Source organism: Rhineura floridana, chromosome 7 (genome assembly GCF_030035675.1).
Source record: "Rhineura floridana isolate rRhiFlo1 chromosome 7, rRhiFlo1.hap2, whole genome shotgun sequence".
In the NCBI taxonomy this organism is placed as follows: domain Eukaryota; kingdom Metazoa; phylum Chordata; class Lepidosauria; order Squamata; family Rhineuridae; genus Rhineura; species Rhineura floridana.
Genome location: NC_084486.1, coordinates 38210694 through 38226337, shown reverse-complemented (window position 1 = coordinate 38226337; position 15644 = coordinate 38210694). Strand labels below are relative to the sequence as shown.

Genomic DNA, 15644 nt, shown 5'->3' with positions numbered 1-15644 from the left:
TTTTTAGAGGAACAAGAATGTGAAGGTAAAATAGACTTTGGGGATGAAAAGCTGCTGTAAAACAGGGGCAGGGAACCTCAGGTCCTGGGGCCGAATGTTGCTGTCCAAACCTTTCTAACTGGCCCTTGGGACTCTCCCCAGGCCACGCCCCCTTCCCAGCCACACCCCTCACCAACTCTGCTGGGCATCCTCCTTGAGTGCTTTTCATTGGCTGGAATGTGTCCTTGAGCTGCGATAATGCCTCCTGTTTGCCTGGGGTGTGATATAGAAATCTCTGGCTTTTTCATGGCTGGAATGTAACCAACTGTACAAAAGGGAAGAGTCGCAGCTCTAGCTCTGCCCACTTTTGCCTTTGGTCACACCCACCATCACTGGCATGGCAGCCCCTGGAAGGTTGCCCGCAAGAGAGTCTGGCCCTCAGGTTGAAAAATGTTCTCCACTCCAGCTCTTAAAGAAGCCACTGAAGATGCCCAAGCTATATAGTTCTGGATACGCATAACATTCTTTCTGAGAGATTGAACAGGGCATCCACTGATATTGAAATGAAAGGGCAGAGCTATACGTTCAGAAAAAGTATGTGGTACACTCCTCCAGGTGCTGTAGCTTTGGAGAATGCAGTAGTGCATCACATGACTGAATACTTCAGCCACAGAAAATTAGGGGGAAATAGACTAGCTTTCCCAATTCCAGTCTGCTAATTTTCTGAGGTTTTTTTTTTTTTTTAATGTGGGTGAACAAGCAAACATGCCCTTATTTTGATAACAGTACAGCCTTGGAGGGCTGTATAAATACATAGGACAAGTTTGTCCAAACTCCCATAAAAAGGTACCACTACCTAAAATGGAAGACAGTACAGTCCATTTACTTTCCCCTAATGTAAGTGAACTGAAGTTGTGGAAAAGAGAGTTTGACCCCTAGTGCCATCTCTTCATTTGCATAGCCTTATCTTGATTTCCTGTTTCTTGGGCACATGTGTGTGTGCGCGGGTGCGTGCGAGCAAGTGAGAGATCCAGAATAACGTGAAATGGCAAATGAAGTTGTTTTTATGAATGCTTGATAAATATGACTTATAATTTGGGAATTTTAGATAACCCCATGAATTGATTCCTGAGTAGCTGGGTAAGCTGAACCCTTTAATGTAGGGATGGGGAACCTGTAGCTGTCCAGATGCTACTGGATTCCAACTTCCAAATTCCCTGACTCTTGGCCGTGCTGGCTGGGAATGATGGGGTTGTGGTCCAACAACACCTGAAAGTTCCTCATCCCTGCTTTAAGATTACATGGACAGCACAGATTCCCTATTGCGAAAATACACTTTTTACATGTCTGCACATGCACAAGTTATTCCTACACTCATGATGAGGATGCAAGGTTTCATGTAGTGGATGCAGGGCTTCATGTAGGAATTGGCCCTCAGAAATTCAAAGGGGCAGGGTTGCAATTCTAGGATGCAACTCACTTCTGCATGGATAGCAGCACCTCCATATTGCTCCCATGTTAGGTATGACAGGCACATCCTTATTGCTCACATATGAAATACAGGCTTGGACACGCTAGTGTATAAATCTCCAGCTGTTTGAAGTCTTCCCAGCACTTTGCTAATCTTTGTGGTGCTGTTTGTCTCTGTCCCTTGGTTGACCTAGGATTTAGGAATTGATGACTCAAAGATGACTCAGCATAACCATTGCTACTCTACTCCTACTCCTCAGCTACCAACAGCAAAATGAACCCAGCTGGAGGTTGACCCCTGTATCAGGTTCCCAAATAAGTTCATTAACTGGTCCATTGCAGTTCAATATCCTCATTCATTGTCAAGGAATGTAGACTGGCAATTGTGCTGATCAAATTTGTGGATGGTACAAATTGCTTTATACAAGCAAATCAGGGTGAATGCTCGATAAACAGAGTTTCTAAAGGAAGGACCACAGGAAAATACAGGATAATGATTAGATGACAACATTCTGTAGATGCCCCTGAAAGGTGAGTGAGCAATACACAGAAATTCCACCGTAAATGCCTAGTGCCTGTTGATAGACTTGGGTTCCCTTTATTTTTTTGCACACATACATTTTTATGTGGGACCCTTCCCTCCCCCTTTCCCCACTGGTGCTGCAGTAAATATTTTCTGTTCTCACATAATCCTAGCTCTGCATGTCTGGGGGATGAGGTCATCCCCATTCATGGGGACACTGCTGGCAGTTTGTCTTCAGTTCCTTTGGAAGGGATATTGCATTAGCCCTGTCAAGGCCTTAGGACCATGAACATCACAGAGAGAGCCCAGTGAGAGGCAGTATAGTTGAATGTTGCTCCAACATCTGGTTCTACCATACAGATAGTGTCAACAAGAGGCAAGCAAAGCAAATTTCAAGGTTTAATCTTGTTACTCCTTAGCATAAAAGTCTCATCTGTTTGTTTTGCACTCATCTCACAGAGTCCAGTTCACTGCGAGGAAGAAGCTTGTATTGTGTTTGTAATAGCTGTTGACAAACATAGAGGTTGAGCTGGTGAGAGCAAGCAGGCACATGGATAAGCAATACAAGTCTTGCAGTATCTATCCCTACCAAAGGAACAGGACATGCCTGCAGTTCCTAAGCTGCTTCTTGCTAGCTTGCTCCAAAATTGCATGCTCTCCTCTTCTTCTTCTAGCCAGTTTTAAGATTGACAAACTGTTTCTTTTTCAGCCACACTCAGATAGGTGGGATGCAAGAGTAGTCACCAGGCATCAAAGGCAATTGCCTTCATTTAGTAACAATCCCAAAGACTAGAGAGAAGATAACCTTGCATGTCCACATTCAGCTTGCAGAAAACCATATTTGTGTCAATGTATGTGTTACCTATGTATGATACTCATGACAGTCACTGCTTTTACCATACAGATCTGGCCCTTGCACCAATAGTGTGCTAAGTAGTTGACTTCTCCTGAGACTAAAGCAAAATTTATAACATATTAAAAGTGGTTATCTTTAGCCTTTACAAAAACAACAGAAGCCTCCTTTCTCTAGTCTCCAACCTGCCACTGTATGAAATTCTAATCCCAGCCAAACTGATGTTTCTGTTCCCTCTCAGAAGCTGAACTACTGGTTACTTCCCTCAGCAACTGAACATTCATTGCCACCATGCCAGCTTCACTAATCATTATCAGAGGCTTGGCTGACACACAGTCAATAGATAAATTGATACAAACAGCTACCTGGAGAGGGTTCAGTGTTGAAAAGAGGCTGCCAAGATGGAGAACAACACCCATTTTCCAGTTCCGCTGGTCAATGTAGAGAAACGAGCACTATGCAACATAATTAGGTATATTTAAGCCCACCAAAACCAATGGATTTAAACTTGTGGATTGGCTCTGTGTTGATTGTGGTTTATACATAGCCATCTCAATTCGCAGAATGTAACTTTTTAAAAAATGCTACAGTTCTACTACAATGAATTCATTTTGTAGTGTACAGACAACTTTTTGAGACACGCTACTGTGCGTGAACAGTCAGGCACCATTATTTGATTGCCAAGGAGAGATTCAGGGGTCACCAGATGGAAGCATTACTTTCCATTCTCACCGTGGAGGTCTCAATTTATTGGCTCATATTCATGAGATGATTCCAATTGGAAAATTATTTTTGTACTTCCTAGAAAGAATTCTGTAATTCATTCTTTCAGGTGTGCACAGCTGGTCTTGTAGAGCTTCAAGCTCATGGATTTTACAGATGAGGGATGCTGGAAAAAAGCACCAATTAAAATTATTTTAGAACTCCTGCCAACATTTCTAAAATACTGTAGGTCTTTGGTAAAAATGTGACTATGCAGAATGCATTATAGCACTACGTGAATGTCTCATTGACACTTGTTTGGAATTTGCATTTGTTCAGATGTCCCAAATTCATGGCCACAAAGGCCCTTCAACAGAGATAATTGGGCCGACCTGAGTGCCAGGAGGGTCAGGTGGAGAAACGTTCTTTCCGGGAGAGCCCAGTTTGTCATTCTCCAGATAACACATGTCGATCCAAGAAGGGCCATAGGGTGGCTCGGGATTGTTTTTGGAGTATCTAATGGTGGGGATACTCTCCTCACAGCTGGGAACATTTTTAAAAGGGATTAGATTGATTTCCGCCACAGTCTGTTGTTTGGTGTGATAGGAGACCATGGAGCAGGAGTTCTTTCCAGATGATCGGATGATAGGATCCGCCAGATTCTGATCCCGCATGATTTCTCTATTACAAGCTGAGCTGTGTTGTTCTACTTGCAATTTTTCCAACAGAATTTTGAGCCGGTCCAACTTTGTCACGATTTTGTTTTGCTCTTCTGTGGGTACACCTTGAAAGGATTCTATTAGTTGCATCTCTTCTGGTTCAAACGGCCTGGACGAGGAGACCGGTGGGGTGCCTGCTCCATCCTGGGGAAGAGAAGCAAGGGGGTCAAGACCTGGAGAGGAGTCAAGATCCATTAATTGGATGGTAGAATTAAGAGCAATTCCGCCCCTGTTGTTTTTTTAGCAAAAACTCCCGTCCCCATCCCCTGTGGTCAGTTTCACCTATCCTAAGCATGATTGCAGCAGAGTAAATCCCACTGAACTCAATAAGCATGCAAATGGTCAATCCATTCTCAGCAAACTTGCACAGGATCCCATTTCTTACCTCCCGGATTAAAAAGCAGAGAAATTCACTAATAGGTAAAATATCTTGCGGTTTAGGAACATACCTATAGCCAACAGATATTTCTATCAAACTTTAAAAAGCAGGGAAATTGGGCAGCTATAGTGAATGCACCAGGGGAGCAGGAGACCTGACCTCCTCTCTGAGATATTGGACTGCCCTACAAATTTGTCAAAATGCAAACACAATTTGGGTTGGTCTTTCACGGTCCAGTCTAGGTCCTGTGCAGCTTGGAAGAATTTGGTAACATGTGCCTCTGAGCATATGGTGAGTAGTGGCAACACCTGCAATTAGCCAAAATAACAGAAACAAGACATGTGCCGTGCTGATCTTGTTTTAGCAGGAGGAAGCAACAATGTTAAAATAGTTGATATAGTTCAGATAGTCACTTTAAATATGTTTGATTTACTTTGCCATTTTAGTGAAGTTTCCTATAGTAAGTCATTTCCTTTTGCTTTTGTTTCTGTGAATATGTGAAGTACAGTAACACTTTGCAAAATATACACTAAAAACATCCAGAAACCATTGTGGAATAATAGCACTCACTATTCTGCAGAATAGTCTCCCATGGACATCAGGAGTGTCTCAGTTTGCACAAGATAAAACAGTGGGAGGTGAAATATATTCTAGCAAATTTCTAGGTGTGCTCTATGTTTTTAATTGACCATGCCTACCTTTCCTTAAATGAAGTGGTTTAAACATAGCAGGCTGAAAACATTCTTAAACTGCAAGGTTTTTGCCTACAAGTGAATTTTATAAGCATAAAGAATGGCAGCCATGCTTAAACTGAGCATAGACCAAAATATGTTTATGAATGTTTGTGTTCTGCAGATATAGATTCTGATTCACATTCCTTGACACTTTTGGAAATACTGTCCAGACTGATCCAAGGGGAGGCAACAGAACTTCCACAGCCCATCATTTTATCCCATGTGCATTTCTGCTTACTCTCTGCTGGAGTGCTGCCCTCTGTTACAATGTCACATCCTGAATTTGAACTGTTTTGACATTTTGGTGTTAAGATGCCACTCTCCAAACATTTCTAGGAATCAGGGTTCTGGTGTGTATAACACTAACTTTCCAATTGGCATGGAAGTGCTTTAACTATTGACTGGCTGTGTCTTTTTGTTTACAAAAAGGAACATTGAGAATATCTAAAAGCATTTAAAAACAACCACATACCCTCACAGCTTTAATTTTAAGGTTGCTGGGAACAGTACCTTTCATCTATCAAATGCCTGGCAGCACAAGCATTTTTGTAAATTCCTCCTAAACGTTAATAATGAGGGAGACAGATGCACCTCAACAGGGAGGGCATTCCACAAATGGGAAACCACCACTGAGAAGCTTCTGTCCTAAGTCATCACCAACTGGGCAGCACCCAGTTGTTACTCTGTTGGCACAGTGACATCCTTGTTCTATTTCTAGGTGATCTGGAACAAGATGTGTACTGAATTTAATCTCTCCACAAAATATGGAAGTACCTCAAAATATGGAAGTACCTCATTTTCAAGTGCACTTTGAATCTTCAGTGTTGAGAGAGAGATGTACATCTCATGTGCCTCTCATCCTCTGACAGCTTCAAACCTTTTGGACATCAGTTGTTCGATGGATCAGATATTTAGGGCACTGGATGAGCCTTATTCCAGAACATCCTGGTTCCATGTCTGTCACCCTCTTATTTTGTTGAATGTTTGTTTCAGGAATCACTGCAAAATTCCTATTGGGATTCCAGGGACCCCCCTGGAGATTCCTGTGTAGACAGCTGTTTGCACTTAAGATCATATGGTGTTTATGCTTTGCTGCTCATGATTCGTATCATGCAGAACAGATGTTGTAAATTCCCATCACAGAACTGTACATGAAAATGAACATCTTTGTCAAACTGAGATCATGGGGAGGGGATTTTCCTTCCATGCAACCATCCGAGTGTATAAGGCAGAGCAAAATAAAAGAAACCAATATGCAGCCCAGTTCTACATATATGTATGCTATACTGCAACACTAAGCCATTTTATACAGTGATAAGCCCTGTTGAGCTCGATGGAGCTTACTCTCTAGTAGGGATATGTGAGAAATCCGATTCAGTTCACATTTCAAGCTGGATCTGTCAAATTCACACTTTCTGAAACAACATGAGAACTGAAACACAGCCATCCTCTGGAATTCACACTTATCTGGATTTTGCAATGCAGTACACCAACCAATGTTTACAAAAATGCATGTTAGGGAAATGTGTGCATAAAAATGAATATATGAGTGAAGATAATGCGGAAAATGCATTATATGACAAGAAATTACTTGCAAAAATTTGAACTTTAGTCAAGTGTTTTTATCTCTCTTTCCCTAGTCATAGGAAGTTCAAGGCAGCCTTCATAAGGGTTAGTTTCCTTCATAGGAAAATGAACTGGAGCCTTTATGGTGCCTTGAATCATTTTGTTTCCAAAAGTTTTAAAGTGAAAAATAAATCATAGGGAACAGGTGGCCAGCATACATTTTCAGAATCCCAAACCAGACATGAAGCAAATTGCATTATCTGCTGCTGAAAATGGAAACTGTGTGTTTAGCTTGCCTCCCACAATGTCAGGTAGTAATTCCCGCTTTTGTGATCCTGCCCATACATCGTTGGCAGAGGCTGCTGTGTATGTAATGCTGAGTGTCAAATACCTGGCATCAAAATGTGGACATATTATGAAAGGTGAAGTGGGAGCTAGATTCACTGCAGCTGTTTTCAGCAGGAGACATGCGAGGCTGGATGTCACCTATTAGTGATGCTTTAGTAATGGATTTCCTGAATCAGCAGGGATTTGGACAAGATGATTGTTGAGATCCTTTCCAAGATTCTATGAGTGATCTTATCTAAACATCAACAGCCAAATGTTCTAGAGTAGACTGTTAAAGAGAATTTGTGATCCATCATGTTGAAAGTTGCTGAGAGGTTTAAAAAAACTCAGCAAAAACTCAGCCTGTCCATCTCTAGAGATTATCCAGCCAGGCAAGCAAAGCCATCCCCACTCCAAAGCCAGAGTGAATTGAATCAAGGAAGGAATTATCATTCAGATATGGAATTTTAAAAATGTGCATCTGTTCAGGCATCCCTGAAATTGCTGTCACAGTTACGTTCCCTAGAAAGGGAAGATAGACCACTGGGTAAAAATTAGACATAATTTGGGGCAAGACGCCATCAAGCTTGAAATGGCTACTAGCCTTTATTCATCATGGGTCCAAACTGCATCTGGAAGCTCTTCTGACTCAAAATATTTTATCCACATCCTAGAGCAACACAGATCACAGTGATCCAGAACAATTATGGCAAGTAGTTACTTCTGATACTGCCAGTATTATACAGCCACAAGAGTGGCTGTATGCTATAGCCAGCATGGATTTTTCACATTCCGCAGTGTTAAATTGAAAATACACCCCATGTCATTCTGATGCTTCTGATAAGCTCATATTAAAACAAAACCTTACAAAACCTATACTCCTGAACTCAGAAACATTTGCTTAACAACCCTCTAATTTTCATGGTGATAGACAAATCAGTCAGAGAGAACTAAGAGTTCAAAGTGTAAAAAGAGAGAGGGGAAAGACCCCTTTTGCACTTTTTTCTGTCAGTGTTGTCATAATTTGTTGAAATTAATTAAAAATCAGCCATGTTCACAGAGTAGCTGTAATTCTATTACTGACCTTGCCCCATACTCTGACTTTCATCTTCTGCAGTTTAAAAGTTAAAAAAACCGCCTAGCTGATTTATAATTAATTTACAAAATTTAGCATTGAAGTCAATGATAAGCCCAGGCATGCTCAGTAGGGACCAACTGTCAGTGTTCTAAAAGCCAAACTCATAGCTGCTTGGCTTGGCTAATCAGGGGGCCACACCCACACAAGACCTTTATTTCAGCTGAGACAGTCATGGCATCCTCCAAAGAATCTTGGGAAGTGTAGTTTGTGAAGGGTGCTGAGCGGACACTCCTATGCCCCTGACAAAGCTCCAGTGACCAGAGTGCTTGGACAGTCAACCACTCTGACTGAAGCTCTGTGAGGGGAACAAAGCATCTCCTAGCAACTCTCAGCACACTTCACAAACTACACTTCCCAGGATTCTTTGGGGGAAGCCATGACTGTCTAAAGTGGAATAAAAGTCTGGTGTGGATGTGGCCTGGGACAAGTTTGGTTTAAATTTGGGTGGGAGACTACATGTGCCTGCTGTAGAATAAAAATGTGGGGGAAACTCTGAAAAAGAGATACTGTTTACAACGTTTTCCTTTTTGAAAGGAAAGGGGCTTCCCCTCTGCTCAGTGCCTACCCACCCAATCTCCTCTCCTCCCCTCCCCCTCCCTTATGTTAAAGACCTTATCTTGGAAGACAATCTTACGTGGTCACGAGTGATCACCAATGAAAATAAATGAATGAAATCCCATTGAACTTAATAAGCATGCAAATGATCAAACCTCCCCTCCCCTCCTCCTCCCTCCCATCACCTCCCTTTTGCCCCTTCCCTCCTTCTTCCTTTGCCCCTCCTTCCCCATCCCCATTCCCTTCCAATCCCCTCCTTCTCCTTCCCTCTTCCCTCCCTCTCCTCCTCCCCCATGGTCAGTTTTACCTATCCTAACCATGATTGCATAGAAGTAAATCCCACTGAACTCAATAAGCATGCAAATAATCAGACCTGCCTTCCCCTCCTCTCTCCCTTCCTTCTTCCTCCTCCCCTGCCCACTCCAAGCCTCCCTTCCCATGCTCAGTTTTACCTATCTTAAGCATGATTGCATGGGAGTAAATCCCACTGAACACAATAAGCATGCAAATGATCAAACTTGCCCTCCTCCTTCCTTCCCCTTCCACTTTGCTCCAACCCCCTCCTCCCCTCTGCCCTTCCTTCTCCCCATCCCCTGTGGACAGTTTCACCTATCCTAAGCATGATTGCAGGGGAGTAAATTCCATTGAACTCAATAAGCATCAATCGATTCTCAGCAAACTTGCACAGGATCCCATTTCTTACCTCCCAGATTGAAAAGCACAGCAATTCACTAATAGGCAAAAAACCATGTGGTTTAAGAACGTACCTGTAGCCAACAGATATTTCTATCAAACTTTTAAAAGCAGGGAAATTGGGCAGCTATAGTGAATGTACCAGGGGAACAGGAGATTTGGTAACATGTGCCTCTGAGCATATGGTGAGTGGTGGCAACACCTGCAATCAGTCCAGATAACAGAAACAAGGCATGTGCTGTGCTGATCTTGTTTTAGCAGGGAGGAAGCAACAATATTAAGACAGTTGATAGAGTTCAGATAGTCACTTTAAATATGTTTGATTTACTTTGCAATTTTGGTGACGTTTCTTATAGTAAATCATTTTCTTTTGTTTCTGTGAATATGTGAAGTACAGCAACATTTTTCCAACACTAAAAAAACCCTCCAAAAATGATTGTGGAATATTGGCAGTGACTATTCTGCAGAATAGTTTCCAATGGACATGAGGAGTGTCTTAGTTTGCACCAGATAAAGCAGTGGGAGGTGAAATATATTATAGCAAAATGCTAGGTGTGCTCTATGTTTTTAATTGACCGTGCCCACCTTTCCATATGTGGAGTGGTTCAAGCACAGCAGGCTGAAAACGCATCTTGGGCAGGCCAAATTTGTTTTTTTTCCAAAAGCTAGAGTCATTGCTTAAGTAGCAACATATTGTAATCTGTCTGATTTTACATCAAACTGCAGTTTCAGATTCATCTGTTAATGCACCCAAAATAGAAAGAGCATAACCCCCAATTTGAAACACAAAAGGCTGTCTTCACCATTATATGACACTGACCAATAAAATGGCTTTGAAATTAATAAAAATAAATGTGGCACAGATTTCTAGGATGAATGAGAGACATATAATTTTCTAAGTTAGATTCTCTGTAGAAATAGTAATAACACAGGAAAGAAGCAAAGTAGGAAGAACACCAACAAACATACAAAAATGTAATTCTCCATGTCTTGTTTCTGTAATTTGGGCTGATTGCAGATGTTGCCACTACTCAGAAAATGCTCAGATGCACGTTACCAAATTCTTCCAAGCTCCACAGGAAGTGGATTGGCCTGTGAAAGACCAACCCAAATTGTGTTTGCATTTTGACAAATTTGTAGGGCAGTACAATATCTCAGAGAGGAGGTCAGGTCTCCTGCTCCCCTGGTGCATTCACTATAGCTGCCCAATTTCCTTGCTTTCTAAAGTTTGATAGAAATATCTGTCGGCTATAGGTACATTCTTAAACCACAAAGTTTTTTGCCTATTATTGAATATATTCTGGGTTTTAAAAAAAGACTTGTTATTTTGTAAGTTAGCTTGTGGATTTTTAAAAACAGAAAGGCAGGATAGAATTTTTTTAAGGGTTCAGTCTTATAGACATTTCCTCGAATTAATCCCACTTACTTCAGCAGAGCTTATTTCTGAGTCAACATGTGTAGGAGTGCACTGAAAATCAGAGAGGTCAGTAGGTAGATGACAGGAAAGCCATCCCCCCCCCCCGCCAGAGCTTGGAAAAGTTACTTTTTTGAACTACAACTCCCATCAGCCCTAGGCAACATGGCCACTGGATTAGGCTGATGGGAGCTGTAGTTCAAAAAAGTAACTTTTCCAAGCTCTGCCCCCCCCCCCCGGCAAGTGCACAGCAGCAGAAAGAGTTGCCCTTTCTACATCGCCGCATCTCCATGCCGGCAAACGCATCACCAGCTGAACTTCTCCTGTCCTTAGAAACGAACAGTTAGCAACCCCATTTCTGAGGGGGCGCGGCCTGCCATTGACGGAGACCTTCCTCACGCATCCTAGGCTGTTAGAACAGACAGGTGGGATTTTGCAGCGACAGCCAGAAAGGTGACAGACAAGCGTGCCTCGCGCCCACATCTGTTGCAAAAATGCAGGAGGTCCGGGCACGAGACACGCTTCAGAGCGGCGGGGGGGCGGGATGTTTTCTTCCCCATCGACTCGGGCGCGTGGTATGTCTCTCGTGCCGTTGGCAAAGTTGGGACCCTTCCCAAGCTGCCGAAGAGGAGGCGGGGCTTGGCTTTTGGGCCGGCCAATAGCAAGTGGAGCAGCGCTGGAAGCGCCACGTGCAATGGAAAGTCCTCACTCTCGCCCTCTCTGTGTGCCCCCCGCAGGAGAGGAGAACGTGTTTTGCAACCCCCTCCCCTTTGTCCAGTTCCGGCTGCCGGCCTGGCTGCCACTCACAGGCGTCCTCGTCGTCACGGAGCGCGCGGGCCTCCTTCCCTCCCGCCTGTTCCCCTCCCTGGCGGCTCTCCTCAGCTGGCACCAGCCCTGCGGAGTGGGAAGCGCCTCCTCCCTCGGCCGGCCGCTTTGCATTGCATGGAGGGGACTCGTCCCGAGGGGGGCGCAGCGCGACGGCGGGGCCGGCTGGAGGAGCGGCTCCTGCTCTCCAAGCTCTGCCGCTGACAGGGCGCCCTCAGGCAAAGAGAGGGGCGGAGGAGTCGCGCGAACGGCGCCGAAGGAGAGCAATTTTCTCCCCCCAAACCTCCCGCCTCTCTCGGGCTGGCCAGGCGCTGGAATCCCCGGGCAGCGCGTCGGGCGAGCCTCCCCAAATGGATTATCCTCCCCTCTGTGCGATGCTGTCTTGCTTGGTTCCTCTCAGCTGCTGGCTCGCCACGGGCAAGGGAGCGAGAGCCCAAGGTAGGGGCGTTGGGAAGGGAAGGGGTGAGGGCAGGATGGGCTGAGGAAAGGAAAGCGCAATGACTGCGCTGGAGAGAGAGAGAGAGGGAGGGAGGGAGAAGCGTGTCACCTTGTCTGTAGGGCCAGTCTCCTGCTGCACCCCTAAGCACCTGGAATTCTCTGGATATCTTCTGCGTTCGTCGTGCACTACTTGTGGGCTTCCAGGGAAAGAGGTGGGCATCTAGCTGGTCTCGGTTGGAGACAGGGTTGCACGGCTAGGTGAGGTCTTGTTCTGAGGCACGAGAGCCGCTTGCCACCGGAGAGCAAGTCTCCTTGAATTCAGTGGGACGTAACTTCTGACTAGCCAACAAACATGCTTTGGCATTGGAACAGTTTCTCCTGTGTATGTTAATGCGGCAGCAAGTTTTGCAGGAGACCAATGGGGCTTGCTGCCCCGTTAAACAGGTTCAGGGTTCTCGCGACCAAGTGTGAATGTAAATGCAGCTCTCTCTCTCTCCCCCCCCCCCGGCTTAGATTGATCGACTGGCTCGTGTGAGATCGAAATGCTGGCTTGTTATCGCACGGAAGCGCAATTAGGTTTTTTGCCGGTTATCTGTCGTCCGTCGGATGAAGTACCAAACTGTTGTACTAAAAGCCGCTCAAGACAGAGGCTTCATAATATCAGGCAGTGAGAGTACGCTGCCCCCCTACTATGCCTTGATCTGGGACAAAAAAATCAAAGCAAAAATCATCCTTTGATGTTGGTGCTTAGACATTCAAGATCTCTATCAGCCAATGGATAAAAAGGTCAGATTTTTGGAGCCAGCTTCACATTTCCAGGTGCCTCCGATTTGCCCAGGCTTGGCATGTCAAGATTTGCTTTTTTTAAACTGGAAGGGGAGACACAGCATTTCCCATATTACCTTTAATATGTTTTCTTTTCAGGGGAGGGAGAAGTCCAAATAAAGATTCATAGTCCAAAAAACCCTGTGCCTTATTCAGGTGGCATGAATGACCATGCCACAGATTTTAACGTGCCACTATGTTTTGTTTTTCTGATGCCTGCATTGAGTGAGTCAGATTTTCCAAATTAGCTTTATACCTCTGATCCTAAGCAGGTGTCCTCCAAAGTTAGGTCCATGGATTTCAGCTTGGACTGATGACATTTGATGGGTAGGTTTGAAATTCTTTCCACTTATTTTGCTGCCCAAATAGTTTTACAGGATCTAGTGTTAAAATCTTTATTACACTTAAATTGTGTGCAGAGATGGATAGTAAGGCAAAATAGAATGCAGGAATAGGAATGCTGCATTGTACTACTTCAGACGTTTATTTTTAAGATGGCAATGCTGATCATCCTCAGTGTATTTTATCTAATTTTTACGTTCTCATTTTGACATTTGATGCAATAGCTAAAACAGTGCTGTTTTAGCTTTGCTGAGGAATTGCAATATGGAGTCGACCCATGGAATTCTTTTGCAACCCCTGTTATGATGCTGACACATTTTTTAAAAATTTTAATGGGATTCTCTACTTTAGAGGAGTGATGTTACATGGAAACTGCACAATGAATAGTTTGGATGCTTGGTGTTAGGTGGGCATGTAAGAGGCATCAGTGCACGTCAAAGTGAATTTCTTCTGCTGTGTTGAACATGCCCAGTTGACACTCCATGTGAGCTACAGTTTATGAAAAGGAAATAATAAAGGTTCTGCAGGTGGCGGGGGGAGCAATGGGTTCCTGCTTATCAGACCCAACCCTCTCCACAAACTACAACAAAGTTTGAAGGTTTCTGTGTAAATTTCCAACATAAAAATGTGGATGAAGGATGGTTCAATCTCAAAACAAAAATGTCTTCGCCAACCTTGTAGGCCTACACAATAAGTAATAGGTCACCAAAATATGTAGCCCTCAACACCCCTGTGTGTGCATTGCTGTTTGTATGCTGCAATTCCATATGAGCAGAGAGAAAAAGTACATAATGTGCTTTGAGGCACAAAACTGAACTTCCTGAGATTCTCAGCTTGAATTTATAAGCCAAGTTTCTTTAGAGGATTTCTTAACAGGTGAGTGTGTGTTGTATCCAATGCGAGTCATACTCGCAGTGGTCCCACTGAAATTAATGGACATGACAAAATTTGGTCCCTTAATTTCAATAGGTCTACTCTGAGTGGATGCAATCCTGTGTGCATGTTTTAAGCAAGTTTTTATCTTTTTTCAGATAGTCAAGGCACGCTTGAAAGTATGTGGACAATACTTCCTGGAGCTTGTGTCTGTGGCGGGTGCTGGTGTTGCTGTAGATTTTTCAATGGCCTGGAGACTGGGCTTCAGTGTCCTACATAGTTCCTTGATCTTCCCCATGGTTAGCAAAACCAGAATCGGTTATGGAAAATACTTGAAAACGCATAATATATTTTACACAATGAAATGGATTTTGTAAATGTGTATTGCATTAATTTATTCAGGTTCTAGAATTCATCTGTTTTGGTGCAGTATTTTTATTTATTTGTGCAGAGTACATGCAGCTCTGCCTGTGCGTTGCTACTGGATGTCCTGAGCAATAGTTCCATCAGGTGGCTCACTTGGAAGGTGGTGTAATGGAAGGTGGTGTAACTTGCATGTGCAAATGAATGGCTAACTGAAGGACTAAGCTCCATAATGCTGGAGTCACAGCCATCTTGAGAGGAGGAAAGGCTTTTCACACAAAAAGGGTTTTCTCTCTGCTTTTAATGTATTGAAGTATGTCTGTCTGTATTTATTTCCACTAGAGCTGCTCCTGTCTGGAAAGCTAAGTGAATATGGTGTGATTGTGCCCTTCAGTGCAGATTGCCAGGGACAGTTCCTCTCGCACATGGTGTCTGGCTCAGTGGCAGCAAGGAGGGGCGAAGACATCCATCCTTCAGCTTCTCCACCCCACTCAGGTCGACGCAGGGTAGTCCGCAGCATGACCTTTCTGAACCAAGGCATGCCTGGGAATCACTTGTACTACTTCAATGTTACTGTTTTTGGAAAGGAACTGCATCTTCGCCTGAAGCCCAATCGGCGACTGGTGTCCCCTGGTGCGATGACTGAGTGGCAAGAGGACTTCCAAGAAGTGTTTCGGGAACCACTGTGGCATGAATGTGCCTTCACAGGAGGAGTCTCTGGCATGCCAGGTGCCACAGTGGCCATCAGCAATTGTGATGGACTGGTAAGCAAAAGGGAATTGAATCTTCTTTTTTCATGAAAGAGATAATTCTCCTTCTTTCTGTTTTTCAAGCCATAAGATTGTCCTGGTTTCAGCCTTTGTTACTTAAGCCCCTCCAAATATCACAAGTACAAACCATAAAATTTGCAATGAGAATGTATTATG

The 15644-nt window shown here is 43.8% G+C and overlaps 2 protein-coding genes across 12 annotated transcripts in view; one reads left to right on the top strand and one right to left on the bottom strand.

Moving 5' to 3' along the window:
- Nucleotides 1-1829: 1829 nt before the first annotated feature.
- Nucleotides 1830-12698, bottom strand: LOC133388847 (uncharacterized). 2 transcript variants are annotated; one of them, XM_061635270.1, is made up of 2 exons: nt 12425-12698; nt 1830-4390 (listed from the first exon to the last, which is right to left on the bottom strand). In XM_061635270.1, exons 1-2 carry the CDS (start codon nt 12533-12535, stop codon nt 3878-3880), a joined length of 624 nt encoding a protein of 207 aa, XP_061491254.1. In that variant the 5' UTR covers nt 12536-12698; the 3' UTR covers nt 1830-3877. The 2 variants fall into 2 exon arrangements, with proteins under 2 accessions (XP_061491254.1, XP_061491253.1); XM_061635269.1 differs by lacking the exon at nt 12425-12698 and adding an exon at nt 11860-11998.
- The window catches only part of ADAMTS14 (ADAM metallopeptidase with thrombospondin type 1 motif 14), a 96058-nt gene continuing 92219 nt past the window's right edge, over nt 11806-15644 (top strand). For 5 of the 10 annotated variants that reach the window (XM_061635262.1, XM_061635261.1, XM_061635260.1 and 2 more), the window contains exons 1-2: nt 11806-12315; nt 15061-15482. In XM_061635262.1, the coding sequence (XP_061491246.1) occupies nt 12228-12315; nt 15061-15482 (510 nt within the window). In that variant the 5' untranslated portion in view covers nt 11806-12227. Of the gene's footprint in view, nt 12316-12828; nt 13102-13412; nt 13468-14513; nt 14655-15060; nt 15483-15644 lie in introns of all 10 variants that reach the window. The other 5 variants (XM_061635265.1, XM_061635264.1, XM_061635263.1 and 2 more) reach the window with 5 other exon arrangements.